The sequence below is a fragment of the Eubalaena glacialis genome, chromosome 7 (assembly GCF_028564815.1).
Source record: "Eubalaena glacialis isolate mEubGla1 chromosome 7, mEubGla1.1.hap2.+ XY, whole genome shotgun sequence".
Classification (NCBI taxonomy): domain Eukaryota; kingdom Metazoa; phylum Chordata; class Mammalia; order Artiodactyla; family Balaenidae; genus Eubalaena; species Eubalaena glacialis.
The window spans coordinates 9,925,196-9,941,330 of NC_083722.1; the positions used below are offsets into that span (position 1 = coordinate 9,925,196).

The 16,135-nt window shown below is 43.8% G+C and overlaps 1 protein-coding gene across 6 annotated transcripts in view; it reads left to right on the top strand.

Annotated features, from left to right (window-relative positions):
• Positions 1-16,135, top strand: part of PHACTR1 (phosphatase and actin regulator 1) — a 300,263-nt gene that overhangs the window by 47,108 nt on the left and 237,020 nt on the right. For 5 of the 6 annotated variants that reach the window (XM_061195729.1, XM_061195730.1, XM_061195733.1 and 2 more), the window contains exon 1: positions 7,540-7,828. The exons of the other annotated variant lie outside the window; for it this stretch is intronic. In XM_061195729.1, coding sequence (XP_061051712.1) covers positions 7,573-7,828 — 256 coding nt within the window. In that variant the 5' untranslated portion in view covers positions 7,540-7,572. Of the gene's footprint in view, positions 1-7,539; positions 7,829-16,135 lie in introns of those variants that run through there. 6 annotated transcript variants of the gene reach the window in all.

Here is a 16,135-nt window from a genome sequence, read left to right on the forward strand (position 1 = left end):
TGCACACTCAGTTGTGTTTCATATGTAACCGAAGTTCTCCCACTTGGAAAAAGGGCCAATCTGCATTTCTTGCCAGTGTTACATTATCCTAGTACCTGTTCCTGCACCTGCTCTGTAGGAACACAACTGTGATTCTGTCCTAATGGCCAGTTATCATTAGCTGATCATGAGCTTTTGTTAAACAGCCCTGAGGGGCTCAACGCACTGTCGATACCATCCTGCCCTAAAAGGATAACAGTGAGTATTAGCTGCTGTCTGTTTTCAAGATTGAAAGGGCACGAATCTGCCAATAGAGATGATAGGTAAGAACCTGTGTGTCCTATTTTTACCCCTGTTCTCTTTACTACCAGCAGCTAAGCTCTGCATGGCAGGCAAGGTTTCTGTGTCCTGTGCCTGCCGTCTCATACCCTTTCTTGGTTGGGTTTCATGATGCCATATGCGTCGGTCCTAAAATAGTGTTGAGGGTCCTCTGAAGAAAAACTACCTAGCAGTTCTCTGTGTGTCAGTGGGATGGTTGGAGAAGGAAAGGTGTGCTTGGCTGTTAAACATATTTTGGATCAGATTTCTACTTGGCAGAATGCTAATTGTGTAACCTGGGGAACTTACTTCATTGTACTGAGATTCTGTTTCCTGAAGCAGAAAATGGAAATGATGGTTCCATCTTACAGTGTTGGTGTGATGATTAAATGAGGTGATCTATAATATACAAATGCATCCCCACACATCCACACACACATTTATCATTGATGTATTAGTCTTTTTTTTTTTTAAACATCTTTATTGGAGTATAATTGCTTTACAATGGTGTGTTAGTTTCTGCTTTATAACAAAGTGAATCAGTTATACATATACATATGTCCCCATATCTCTTCCCTCTTGCGTCTCCCTCCCTCCCACCCTCCCGATGTATTAGTCTTGATAGGCTAGATTAATCTTCAGTAAAAACAACTCCAAAATTTCAGTGGCTTAAAGCAACACAAGTTCATTTCGCATACTACATGACCCTTGCCTATCAGCAGGCAGGTTCGTTTCACTCCATAACCCAAAAGGAAGCAGCAGCTATCACCTTGAACTTCAGCTCATTACACATAGGTCAGAACTGGTCACCTGGTTCCACCCACCCTCCAGGGGATCTAGATGTACAGACTACAATCCAACCATGTACCTGAAGCCTGAAGATAGTAAATCAGAAATATTTGGAGGACAGTATTAATGCCTACAATATTTGTCTTACAAAAATGAGATAGAATTGTAGTCAGTTCTCTGAACATTAATTTTCTTATTAACAATGCACTGTGGAAATCCTTCCAAGCCAACTTGTTTAAATATAACTCATTATTTTTAGTGGCATCATGCTATAAACATACTATAATCTATGCAGCCATTTCTTTATTGGTGGACTTTGTTTTATTGCATTGCAATATAAACACACCTATGTTATATTTATAACATCTTTATACTCTGGGGCTTTTATTTCTATAAGATAAATATCCAGAAGTATCTAAATCTGCCAAAATTAACCTGGTTCAGAAAGGAAAGCATAAGGCTATGTGTATAAGCCTATAAGCCTCAGTTTAAATGGGATTTGTCATTTGCAGCAAAATGTAAAGAAACTAAATAGTTCAGAACAACAGACCTCTCACTTAACTAAACTTTAACAATCCACAACCCGTACCTATCTATCCTCTCTTTTACCCTGGAAATAAGCAGAAATATTCGATCCCAAATTTTTAAATTTAGACTAAGAGCCTTCTTTGGACACTGGCAATACAGCCTTTAAAGATGCTTGACTTAAACAAGACTTGGCAGAAAATTTCCTGCCTTCTTTAATCAGAGTCACAAAAATTCTATTCACTCTGAAAGCATGGCCCATTATGGAGAAGATCCTCTTATTTGGACTAAAGAACTAGACCACTCCAGTCCTCTTCCCACCCATGGCAATGCAGAAAAAGAAAGAAACATTCCAAAATAACACTGTAATCAAGAAACTACAGAGTTCACTCTGATGGTTTCCCCTTGATCACCTCTTTTTCCACCTGTTTTGTGTAACTGCTTCCAATCTCCCCTTCTCATTAGGTTGCTATCTGCTAAGTATTTGCAGAACAATTTGCACAGAACAATCCCTTAGTAAGCGTAATTATCACAAGCCTAGAAGGAAAATTGCTTTCTATTCAGAGTTTTAGGAGAAAAATAGAAAAAACAAATCCTTAGCTAAAATTAAAAAAAACACACGCACACCAAAAAACTGCTCACATCGTTTAGATGTCTTAACTATATTTTTAAGAGCTTAAGTTCTAAAAACAGAGATATGAAATTGTTTCTTCAAACCTACTGTCCACTGACCTCTTCCTGGCTCTTATACCAAAAACCCGTCAGGTTGGATTAAGAAATAATAAGGAAAAAGCTTGGGCCAAAAGAACTTTTGCTATAGGCTCTTAAACACAGTTTGAAGAAAAACATTGGGGTAGAAAGCCTTCTTTTAGGAGAATCAAGGCTTGCCAATTGTACAGCTGGTTTCTAACCTCTATCTGCAGGAGTGACATTCAAAATATTTAATAACTAGACTTGGCAAGAGTCAAAGAGACTATTAGAAAAAGATATCAGCCATAAACAATCCATACAGCTGTACCAATGCACAAGGGCTGAATATGAGCTCTACTGATACATCACTGAATTGCCTAAAGAATTTTAACCAGTCTCCCACAGCAAGGTCTGATCATGTCTCCTTGCTCAGAATATAAATGCCGTATACTAAATGTAAAAAAGCCTGGAAGCTGTATCCCCGTCTTAAATGACAGTCTACTTCCATTCCATTTCATACTTCCATTCCAGCATCAGCAAAAATAGAAACAAAACACTAAAACAAAAACAACATACACACACAGACGTAGCAGTAATGTTGCACAATTCTGTGTTTGTGAACCATTTGGAAGTAATTTTTAAAGCTGTTCTTAAATTTGTACTTTGTAGATTAGCTTACAGTTCTGGCTTTAACATAGTACACATTTAGATCAAACTTAGAAAAAAATAGATGCTATTCCTCTGTGAGAAATATAATAGATGCTCTTCTTATATGAGAGTTAATAATTAGGGCGTGTGTTAGTTTTCTAGGACTGCTGTAACAAACTGCCACAAAGTTGGTGGCTGAAAACAACAGGCATTTATCTTCTCGCAGTTCTGGAGACCAATTCTGTCTCTCCTCTGTGTGTCTTTTATAAGGACACTTGCCATTGGATTTACGGTCCACCCAGATAATCCGGGAAGATCTCCTTACCATGAGATCCTTAACTTTACTACATCTGCAAAGAACCTTTTTTCCAAATAAAGTCATATTCATGGATTCCAGGGATTTGACATGGACGTATCTTTTGGGGGCCACCATTCAACCCACTGTAGGGAAGATAGGAACAAGAAAGGAGACGGACAGAAGCTGGAAGAAAATTTACTGGATAGCTTGAGTTTAAATCAAAGAAAAAAAATTAAGGAAGAAAAAAATGTTTAATCTTTTCTTACATCAGATATGTATAGTGATATTCTTCTAAGTACATCTCTCTGAATGGTTCCGCTGCTTTGTCTTGTATTGACATTACTATTTTGTATTTTGACTCTTTTTCATAAGAGTTAAAGCACTATATGAGCATTTCCAAATTTCTACCCTTAACTTTGATTCTGACTTCCTTTGAGCCTAATAACTGTTGAGCATTAAAAGTAGGATGGAGCACAGACAAGCAGAAAGCAGAACAAAATCTCAGTTTGCAGTTGCCTTCCCATCATCATAATGGTGGCGTCTTCTGGAAAGCTCGGTTTTCACCCCCTGCCTTGCTGAGTGTAACTCTCCCGCCAGACTAATGACCATCCTTGACTATCCCCTCCTCCACTATGAACTCCTTCTAGCCAATGAGCTTGCCTTCACCCCACTGCCACCACCACTCCCACCATTCTGACCCCAACTGCTGCTGATCAACTTTCCCAGGGAAATTCTCCTTCATCACCTCCATCTCTTCCACATTAAATCACTGCAGAACTCCCTTTACACACGCTCACACTCAGATAGTAAATGTACTTTTCTCCATGGCTGCTCCTAATTATAAGTTTACACACATGTTTTCAGTTGGGTGTGTTTTGTTATATGTCCTTTCATTGAGTGCACCCTCTCTCCTCTTAAATTTTAAGCTCTGCAAGATCAGGGGTCCTATCTGCTACTTTCTTCAGAATCAAAAAGTGTGCTCCACTGGTAGGCAATTAATACTATTACCGGGCTGATTCCTAGCAGGTGCTTCTCAAACCTTAATGTGCCTCTGCATCACCAGGAGGATCTGTTAAAATGCAGATTCTGGGGTAGAGCTTGAGAGGCTGCATTTCTTCTATCCCATTTAGATCATCTGGGTAAAAAATCACATGCAAGTCACATAGGCTCCGTGTTGAGAACCCCTGAGGTAGGTGATAGAAATGCTCTGGACTGTCTTTCCCTTCAATGTTTCCCTCCTTTCTCTTAAAAGTCAAAAAAAAAAAAATGCCACAATACCATCTATATTTTCCAAGAATGCCGTAGGATGACCATTTATTTTCTCCAACTGTCAATGAAGGGAGCTGATTATCAAAGGCAGCAGTAGAGCTGAGCCGTGATTACAAGGATCATAATTAAACACAGGTTTGTCTTATGGGATGCGACCAACACAGACTCTGTATGACATGTCTTGGCATCGAGAGCTATAGGGACATTAGAGTAATGGGTGGCAGAAGGTGACTTCGCTGAGGCAGCATTCAGGGCACAGAGCAGGATCGAGAAGAAAATGCCAGACATGTGTGCACACCTGTTCTGCTGCCTGCTGCGGGTCAGAGGAAAGGGGGTGCTGGCAGCCACCAGACACAGGCATCTTCTTCCAAACTGCAGCCAGCCCTAAGGTATATTCCCCTCTCCACCCACCTTCTGTTGTAACCATAGAAGACTGGGCTTCTCAGCTTTTGAATTCAGTCCGAGACACTAACATTCATATCTTCTAAGAGGAGCAAGGTCTTATAGAACTTGCAGCACTGATGGAAATGTTCTACCACCTGGCCCGCCTAATACAGTAGCCACTATGTACCTGTGACTATTGGGCACTTGAAGTGTGGCTAGTGCAACTGAGGCACTGAGACTTAATCTCATTTAATTTTAATTTATTAAAGTGTAAATAGCCACATGAGGCTAGTGGATACCATTATTGGCCAGCATAGTTAGAAGCTGCAGATTCGGGGAAGACTGTTTAGGAAGATGAACCACCGAACAAGGGGACAGCTCTCTGAGGTTCACCTTAGGCCACTACACACTAAACTTGAATAAAGAGCCCCCGAGCTGCAGGGCATCACCATCAATATTTGAGACTAAGCTGGTGGTCATGTCAGTGTTCTCTCTACTACAGCATAACTTGGCCAGTTAAGATAGAGACACCTGAGCTCTTAGGTGTGGTTTAGTATTCAGCAAGCGAATAAGACTGCTTTGGGCTCCGTTATTTTAATAAGGCCCTGCAGGGTTTCTGCAGGTCTGTTGTTCTTATCTGTGGGCAGAGGGGTGGGAAAGGCAGGCAACTTAAAAAAACTCATTTAAGACAAAGATGTATATATATTTTTTCTTTTCAGAAGGTAGTTAAGAGGTGATACAATTTAGGAGAGGGATCTAGGATTTGAAAAAGAGAATAACAAATATTTGCCCAAAACACAATGCAATAAATTCCCTCATACACTTCTCCAGCAGAGCAAATGCGTCCTTGGCCACCTCTAAGATGAGGCTTATAATCAGTCAGGGACCAAGTGATGTGAATGTGACATGAGAAGAAACTGAGATTTATCTGTGGCTGCTTTGGCTGGTGATCCAGGCGAGAAGGGAGGGGTCCCCAAAGGCCCCGCTGGGCACAGGGAGAGACTGGGTTGTGATGTAATTAAAGAGAGCAGAACCCTAATCCTAGGATTCCCTGACATCTGCTTCTAGAGCAGGCCATGGCAGCTGGACACCTGGCGTTCCTAACTACAGAATGCAAATGAAGCTTGGAATGTGCTGATTCGGGCAGAAGGCTTTGCAGATGAGCAGTAATGTAAATGACCGGGTGGCAGAGTTGGGGTGATCAGAAGCATATTATAACACAGTCATTTAATACCCCCAGTGGGTGGTCGACTCTTTTCTCTACGAGGTGAGTTGTAGGTGTAGAATTTGCCCAGTGGGAGGAGAGAGTAGCAACGACCTGCCTTTTGTGGTAGTGGAAGACACAGGGTATTATGAAATTCACTTTGGAGAAGTTCCTGGAAACAGTTGGTGGTGATATCTCATCCTTTAACTGACACTGTTTCAGTGGCTCGAAAGCAGGACGAGGGCTCACAGGGAATGGGGCATGGAGGGAATAACAGGCGTGGTGTCAGGCACACCTGGCTGTAAACACCTGTTTCCCCACTTAGGCTTTGCATCAAGATCACCTGGGGAGCTTGTTAAAACTACAGATTCCTGGGCCCTGCACTGACCTACTAAGCCAGGATCTCACGCCTTGAGGCCGCCAAAGTCTCTTTTTAAAATAAGCACACAAGGTGATTGTGCTACGAGGCTTCTCTAAGCCTTAGCTCTCCAAAAAGTGATGTAGGATTCACAATACCGGAGTCAGGATTATTGTGTAGCTATAGCATCATTTAAAAAAAAAAACAAACCTCGGGAAACTTGCATATTAAACAAAGGCTCGATAATTTGTAGCTGTTATTATTATTGAGCCATGGGTTTGCTTTAAGACACTGTTCTTTCTTTAGAGCTCTCAATTGATGTCATTTGCCTTGCTAAGCCTTATTCACTGTGCTAAGACAGAGGGGAATCTTCAGCCAAATAAGCTGGGATCCCAAAGTTGCAAGTTGTCATTCCTGAGGATTGACGAAAGCAGCCTTTTCTGTCCCTTTTCCCTCTAAGTCTTAATGACACTGGTGTGAGGCCCCCCTTCAGGTCGGGGAATTTCTATTGAACGTGAGAACATCAATTATGTTGTAACAGGTTGTCGGCTCCAGTGAAAGTCAAGGGCTGTGGGTTGGACCCACCCGAGAATGGTAATCTGTTCCGGCCCCAGAGAGGCGCTTGCACCCCGAGGGCTCCCAGCGCAGCTGCCTTCTGTGTGGTGTATCTTGCTTTCATTTGGCAGCGGGAGGCTCGAGGAAAAGGGGGAGGGGAGGCTAGCGTTCTGCCCTGCAGCTCGAAGAGAGCGAAGGTAGCTGCCAACCCAGCAGGCTCAGGTCGCTGGCGCTGAGACGTACGGGGGGTGGGGCTGCCGGTGGAGGATGCGCGCGGGAGGCCGCGGGAGAGGCGGGAGCGGAGCATCCCAGGTGGGACGGACGAGTGCCTTCCGGAAACCCTACTCGGGCCTCGGGATCCGGATTGGCTCGGGCAGGGAGGTCGGCGAGGTCAAGCCCCTTTCGGCGCCTTCTCCTGACCCGCCCCGCCGCGGTCGCGCGGCTCTAGAGACGCGGGTGCGGGGCGTGGCAGGGGCATGCTGGCCAGGCGGCGGGGCGCGAGTGGCAGCGCGCGGGGGCCGGAGCAGCGCCCGGCCCGGGACGCCCGGGGGCCGGATGGCGGAGCCCACGCGCGCCGCGGAGCCGAGGAGGTTTGCGCTCCGCTCGCCGCGCTGCGGGGAGGGCGCGGTGCCAGGCGCGAGCTCCCAGAGACCCAAAAAGAAAGCTTTTTATTTGCTGAGTTTGAAGCCCCTGAAGGAGCCCGCCCCCAACGACAGCAACAACAACGTGTCCTTTGTGATCCATTGTCAACTAGGCAAGGAGATCAAACACATTTGCAGCAACTGCAGTCGTGGGGAGGACGCCCGGGACGGTGAGTGCCGGGGCGCGTCGGGGCGGCGGCGAGCGCGGGAGGCGGCCGTGCCGGTCCTCAGTTTGGGGGCGCCGCCGTCGTCTCTGCCCGGAGAACTGCGGGGACATCCGCCCTCTAGCCAGGCGTGACGCCCGCCCGTCCGGCACTTTGCAGAGTGCTGCCCGGAGCCGAACCCGGACCGCATCCGTGCACAGACCCTTGATGGAAATGCTCCCCTACAGGCGGGGTTTGAAACAGTTAAAGCGGCAACTCTGGGATTTTTCTCTTGGGGGAAGGTGGGGCTTTAGGGGCTTCATCAGGGGCAAGATAATTAGCTTTAAGAAGATGCTTCCGCCAGTTTTCTTAGCTTTCTGGGCTTCTTAGCTGTTCTCCCGTCGTTGCGTTAGGATAGGATATAAGCTTTGCTGGGCTGCGTTACAGATGTGGGCTTCGGGTGGATTCACTTTGGAGCGGTGGTTGGGCCTCGGCCACAGCGCCTTGGAGACTAGACTTGTGGAGTTGTTGAATGATGTCCGCTCCGAGTAGAACATGGCCGTGATTTTTGGAGTGCCGCCGCTGGTCCCTCTTGCGCTGATGCCTACGGGCCAAAATGTGGGAGGTGGCGGAGGGGCGGCAGCGGCTTCCTCCAGGTGTGCCCTGCGAGCCAAAGAGCTCCCTGCGAACGATCCGGAGCGGGGCGGTGAAAGGGGGCCGGGCTGCCGGCGGCTCTGAGCAAAAGGAGACACGGAGGAGGGACAGCGTTGCGCGGACCGGGCAGAAGCCTCTGCAGATGTGGACGCGCCCGTGGGGCGGTGCATTTCCCGGGCAGTTCGAAGCAGCTCATAGAGCAGACTCCGGAGGGCCACTGAAGGTCTCGGAAAAGTTTTAGGCAGCAGGTTTTGCAGGGAAAGCATTAGCTACTGGCCAGCCTGAAGCTCATCGCCTGCCTTGACACTCACACCTGCGTGGGCAGGCAGATTTTTTTTTTTTTTTTCCTATCCACCAGGCTGCTTTGCTTGTTGCCTTTGGAAGACGCGTTATCACTTAGAATTTCTCCGGTCCCTGCTGGCCTCTGAGGTGCAGCGTAATGAAGCGACTGGTTTGGCTAATGTCTTTTCAGAATTAGAGTCCTGCTGGCGTAATACTTTTCTTTGATTAAACTGCCAGAGAGGCTGTGCAGGATGGCACTAGGCATCCGAGGGGAAAATCGTGCAGGAGGAAGGAAGGCGCACAAAACACGCTGAGGCGGCTCCTGTCAGGTTTGGGGAGGATATCTGTTTATGAGAAGCACACACTGACATGCGTTTGGCCCTTTGGTTACTGTATAAGCTGCTGATGCCTAGGGAATATAAATGGATTAATGGGGCGATCTAAAGCCAGACTTTTACCATCTAATGTAATACACCATGAGATGCAGGCTAAAATATTTATTAAATGAGTCACTCTGACGACTGAATTGCTTCCCAAATGGGCTACTTGCACAACCTTAGGGGTTTATTTAAATTAGGATCTCTGAACGTTGCTACAGTAAGGAAGGGCCTGTATCTACACTCAAGGATGTGTGTTCATGTGTGTAATTATGAACACCATGCTTCCGCTTCCAACATGCATCATCCCTACCACCTCAAACACTCCAGAATGTCTTAAGGGGCTACTTATGGATGTTCACCTATTACCTGATAGGACTAAAGCATTTAATTTCAAAGGATTCTTGCTTAGGGGAGACCTCATGTTGTGGTGCCTAATTTTTGCTGAATTCTACACTTGCTAATCCTGCCTTCCAGTGTGGGGTGTGCTTCATTAGTCACTGAAATAAAATGAGGTCAGGAGCTTAACCCTTCTACTTTTACTGCCAGAGCCCAAAGCAGCACTGCCCACTGTGAAGGGAAAGGAAGTTCAGATAAATTTCACTTTCTGCAGAGATTGACCTTGAATGATGGTTTGTCATGAGTAGATGTTCTGTGAGCTAAGCTCTCCAGAAGCTGTTTTCAATTTGAGTCATCTTGTCTGCATGCCAGGAGAGCCAGCTCTTTTAAAGGAAATGTGTAGTAAAGATTGTAGTAATGCTCATAGATTTAGTAGGGCTCCATAGAGGAGGACATTTCTTGCGGTGGGGTGTACCTGCCTTGTGTCCAGCACCATAAATATGTTAGGTTTCTCCTCAGCACCACTGAGGTCATTTAGTAGCAACCAAGGACAATACTGGTCCAGCTGGAAAGCCCTCACTTGAAATTTTACACGGGGTAAATTTTATAGAGGCATTGCTCACTGAGTCTCATTCTTAATTTCCTCATATATAAAATATATTGAAACATATTTAAAGCATATTTTAATAACTTTCAGTCTAAAGACGATCTATAACTAAAAGTATTTGGCTGATATAGACTAAATTTTAAAAGAAAGAGTATCCCTGGCTCAGTGAACATATGAAAGTTGAAATGACATTTTGGCACTTGCCATTTTACTTGAGTATTTTTTTAAGTTCCGGGTGTCCACTAACTAGTACTAAGGATGCTTTGCTGACCTTATTTTTAAGTAGAAAATTACTTGAAAAAATTGTAGAATACAGTTCACCATTAATGGCCAAAGACAGTTTGTGTTTCCTTCATCTTTGCTGTTTTGTTTCAATACCGAAGCCATTTTCAGATGAGGAAACAAGTTTATGTAGCACTTTGGTGTAAAGGCCACAAACAAGTGAAGGGTAGAAAAAACACTGAAATCCTTCTCTGTTCGTCTTTGAAACTAAGGTGCTTTCCACTGTGCCTCAAGTTGATTATTTTTTTATATGGCACCTATACTGAATGTAGAAAATTAAGTACTGTTTTGTGTGTGTGTGTGTCTGTGTTATATACATGTGCAGTCTTGATAAGCCAGGTTTATTAAGCTATAGAACTAGAAGAAACTACACAATTTCCTAGTACCTTTAATTTTATCTGCCTTACATACTTGATAGAGAGGCTAGCATTGGTAGGAATAGAGGGAGAGAAATTTTTAGCTAAATAGATTAGAAGTTATGAACATTATAAAGCTGCAAGAGGGCTTCCCCGGTGGCGCAGTGGTTAAGAATCCGCCTGCCAATGCAGGGGACACGGGTTTGAGCCCTGGTCCGGGAAGATCCCACATGCCGTGGAGCAACTAAGCCTGTGCACCACAACTACTGAGCCTGCGCTCTAGAGCCCAGGAGCCACAACTACTGAGCCCGCGTGCCACAATACTGAAGCCTGGGTGCCTAGAGCCCGTGCTCCGCAACAAGAGAAGCCACCGCAATGAGAAGCCCACGCACCGCAACGAAGAGTAGCCCCTGCTCGCCGCAACTAGAGAAAGCCTGCACGCAGCAACGAAGACCCAACGCAGCCAAACATAAATTAATTAATTTAAAAAAAAAGCTGCAAGAGACATAGCTAAAGTATCACCTAACTTATATTGGAAGTCAATAGGAGAATATGATTTAATTTACAAATAGTTAAAAATCAACTCTAGGGAGAAATCTATTCTAGAAAACAAGGTATTTCTCTATATAATTTCATATATATTTTCTATTCTTATTTGAATTCCTTTTGAGTCTATTAGTAGTGAGGAATTATTGTAGGAATTACAATGTCATTAATAATTGTGTATTAAAATGTAATTTCAAGTAATTTTTAATAGAAATGAAACATTTTAAAAACAGTTTTTAGAAATATTTTGAAGCCGCTGTCTTATAGTGGCCTGTTTAAAAAGTAATCAGATGATAGATTTAGAAACAAGACATATATCTATATTTTTAACATCTTTATTGGAGTATAATTGCTTTACGATGTGTTAGTTTCTGCTGTATATCAAAGTGAATCAGCTATATGCATACATATATCCCCATATCCCCTCCCTCTTGCGCCTCCCTCCCACCCTCCCTATCCCACCCCTCTATGTGGTCACAAAGCACTGAGCTGATCTCCCTGTGCTATGCAGCTGCTTCCCACTAGCTAGCTGTTTTACATTTGGTAGTATATATATGTCCATGCCACTCTCTCACTTCGTCCCAGCTTCCCCTTCCCCCTCCCCGCATCCTCAAGTCCATTCTCTACGTCTGCGTCTTTATTCCTGTCCTGCCCCTAGGTTCTTCATGACCATTTTTTTTTTTTTTAGATTCCATATATATGTGTTAGCATACGGTATTTGTTTTTCTCTTTCTGACTTCACTCTGTATGACCCACTCTAGGTCCATCCACCTCACTACAAATAACTCAATTGAGTTTCTTTTTAGGGCTGAATAATAGTCCATTGTATATATGTGTCACATCTTCTTTATCCATTCATCTGTCGATGGACACTTAGGTTTCTTCCATGTCCTGGCTATTGTAAATAGTGCTGCAATGAACATTGTGATACATGTCTCTTTTTGAATTATGGTTTTCTCAGGGTATATGCCCAGCAGTGGGATTGCTGGGTCGTATGGTATTTCTATTTTTAGTTTTTTAAGGAACCTCCATACCGTTCTCCATAGTGGCTGTATCAATTTACATTCCCACCAACAGTGCAAGAGGGTTCCCTTTTCTCCACACCCTCTCCAGCATTTATTGTTTGTATATTTTTTGATGATGACCATTCTGACTGGTGTGAGATGATACCTCATTGTGGTTTTGATTTGCATTTCTCTGATGATTAGTGATGTTGAGCATCCTTTCACGTGTTTGTTGGCAATCTATATCTTCTTTGGAGAAATGTCTATTTAGGTCTTCTACCCATTTTTGGATTGGGTTGTTTGTTTTTTTGATATTGAGTTGCATGAGCTGCTTGTATATTTTGGAGATTAATCCTTTGTCAGTTGCTTCGTTTGCAAATATTTTCTCCCATTCTGAGGTCTGTCTTTTCGGTCTGTCTCTTCATCTTGATTATAGTTTCCTTTGCTGTGCAAAAGCTTTTAAGTTTGATTAGGTCCCACTTGTTTATTTTTGTTTTTATTTACATTTCTCTAGGAGGTGGGTCAAAAAAGATCTTGCTGTGATTTATGTCATAGAGTGTTCTGCCTATGTTTTCCTCTGAGTTTTATAGTGTCTGGCCTTACATTTAGGTCTTTATTCCATTTTGAGTTTATTCTTGTGTATGGTGTTGAAACAAGACATACTGATTGTAGCTGCTACTCAGTGCCTTTTACATGTGATTAATCAATATTTCAAGGTTGTTTTCATTTCACTAAATATGATTTCTATTCTTCAAATATTCATAGACAAGTTCACTAATCCATTGACTCACTAGAGGCATTTCCAAATTTTGTTTTCGGAGTTCGAAATATTTCACACGTTATTCTAGTGGATTCCAATGTGAACTTTTAGAACAAAAACAATTTGCCTTAATACTTCTCTGTTACTCTGTAGGGTTCATTCCACAAGACAGCTTTTTAGAGAAGAATGCCTTATGAGTTTCTGTGGGTCAAATCCTTCTTTTTGCAGATGAGAAAACTGAGGTGCCTAAAGATTAGGTGAGCAGTCCTCCAAAATTCAGCCACCATTTGGCGTCAGGGCTACTAACAGAACTGTTCATGAAGAAGTTTCTAGTGGTAGTCCAGAGGTGGCTCCTGGAACCTCACTGCCTGTTTTCAAATAATGGCTCCTCCACTTGCTAGCTGGGTGGCTTTAGGATACCACGATATTATCTACTGCATGGCGTTGTGAGGATTAAATGAGACAATTAGCACGAAGCACTTAGCATGGTGCCTGGCAAGAGAAAGTGCTGGAGAAATATTAGCTGTGATTACTGTCATCTGTATTGTTACTGCCAAGTTCAATCTTGTCCTGGATTTTTCCTCCTGCTATTGTGCGCCCTTTGGTATCTTCTGTAATTAAACATCCCTGGATTGGGTCCAAGATGAACGCACCAATTCTACTCTGTATTTAACAGTGAAAACATGTATTTCTAATAAAAGCAAATAAAAGTGAGATTGGGGAAGAGCCCCTTCAACATTGTGCATGTCAAAAGTATTTTGTTGTGCTGGTTTTAGAATTTTAACAATCATGACCAGTTCATTCTAGATAAAAGGGCTCACGTATATGTCTAAATTTACAATGACTAAGCACTTTTTGGTCAGTCGGGTATTCCAGAAAATAGGCAAGGTGAGATCCAGTTGTTTCTCCGGAAGAGGAAAAGTGAACAGCTGGATGAAGTATTGTTACTGTTGTACTGTATTGTTCTCCAGAACAATAATTACTGGAGAATTCTATCGACATGGGCCCAATGGACACTGGGAGTAAAAGGGACAGCTAGGGAAGACGTGACCTGAAGCAAGGGGTAGAGGCGGGAAACGGCTTCCATGAAGTCAGGAGAGCTTAGGAAAGGCTCTAACTTGGGCAGGGTGTAAAGGTTGTTTGGAACCCTGAAACGAAAAGCATGTGCTCGGACAGTAGTGAAGAGAGTGAAGAAGGGCTTAGTGGGGTGTTAGGAAGAGGTGTAAAGAGGGGGGGAATTCTAATGAAGGTGGGCTCTTAAAATTCTGCTAAAGTATCCACGTACAATCGTCCCTCAGTATCTGTGGGGGATTGGTTTCAGGCACCCTCTGCAGGTACCAAAATCCAGGGATGCTCACGTCCCTTATATCAAATGGCCAGTGCAATGAATACAGTCCGCCCTCCGCATCCGTGGGTTTTGCATCTGCGGATACAGAGGGCAGACTGTACTCACACAACTGACCTATTGATTGATTCTCTTACGTTTGCTTATAAAATTAGCAGGTTGTGTGTGCAGGGCCCCCTCAGATACCAAGAGGTACAATAACCTGTTGTTGCCTTTGAAGAATCGACCTTAGAGCAGCAGGAAAGTAAACTGCTAAATTATTGGAGGAAGCCATTAACTGTGTGAGTAAGGCAGGAGGGCTTCCCAGAGGAGGTGATATTTGTACTAGGGCCTAATGGAGGAGTTTTCTCAGATAAATAAGGAAGGGCATTTTGGTAAGAAAAAAAAAAAAAGCAAATGTTTTAAATAGCAAAAGAGCATAGCCTGCCCAGAAAAGGGGAGACGTTCAGCAGGTAGAATTGGTGGAATGTAGGGAAAAATGACATGAGGTAGTCTAGAAACATATGTTGGGGCAATTATTCATTTTTTTTCTGATGATATATTTCTGCAGCATTTTTATGTGCCAGATTAAGCATTGGGAATATAAAAATCGGTAAGATAGTGTGGTCTTTGTGCTCAAAGACCTTAAATGTAGCACAGGGACATAGGTAGACCGATACATGCACAGAAGTTTTAAAAGTGTTTGAGAGAGGTAGGTGTGTGTTTTTTTTTTTTAAATAAATAAATAAATTTATTTATTTATTTATTTATGGCTGCATTGGGTCTCATTGCTGCGCACGGGCTTTCTCTAGTTGCGGCAAGCGGGGGCTACTCTTCGTTGCGGTGCGCGGGCTTCTCATTGCGGTGGCTTCTCTTGTTGCAAAGCATGGGCTCTAGGCGTGTGGGCTTCAGTAGTTGTGGCACACAGGCTCAGTAGTTGTGGCACGTGGGCTCTAGAGTGCAGGCTCGGTAGTTGTGGCGCACGGGCTTAGTTGCTCCACGGCATGTGGGATCTTCCCGGACCAGGGTTTGAACCTGTGTCCCCTGCACTGGCAGGTGGATTCTTAACCACTGCACCACCAGGGAAGCCCGAGGCAGGTGTTTTGGAGGCAGAAAGTAGAGAGTGTCAGGCCCGACTTGGGCAAGAGGGAAATCAGGAAAATCCTGGTACAGTTTATGAAAGAGTTCATATCTCATTCAGTGAGCACTGTAAAAATATTAATAAACAGAAGTCTCAATTAAGTAGAGTTGGGAGACCAGACAGGGGAGCTCTCATGCCCTGGGAGGATAGCAGAGCCCAACAGGAAAAAGAAAGTCTCCTCTTCTTGCCTGACAAGGATTCAGCCAATGAAGAGCCAGGGACTCTGTTTACTAAGCCCTCCCAACTTCCTTTTCCCTTCTATGAAAGCATCCTCCTTTCCTTGCTGTTTGGGGACCTTCACAGGTTGTAGACTCCCAGTTGCATTTCTCTGCTGATCCTGAATAAATCCTTCTTTTTGCTGGAGAAGTGACTGGCAGTCCGTTTGTTTTAGGTCAGCGACACCGAAGGTAGCACAGGGATTTTTAAGCAGAGGTAGCATGATTAAACTACCTTAAAAAAAACAACAAAACTTATGAAAAATTGTACACATATACAGAAATGTACAGGCGAGGATAATGATCTCTACAGATTCATCAGCCACCTTCCCCCACTCCTATATTATATTGGAGCAAATTTGAGTAGGTTTTTGTGATGGTGTTGCTGGCAGAACTTAAGCAGGGACCAGACGAGAAAGGGCCTGGGTCCGACACTCATAGCCAAGA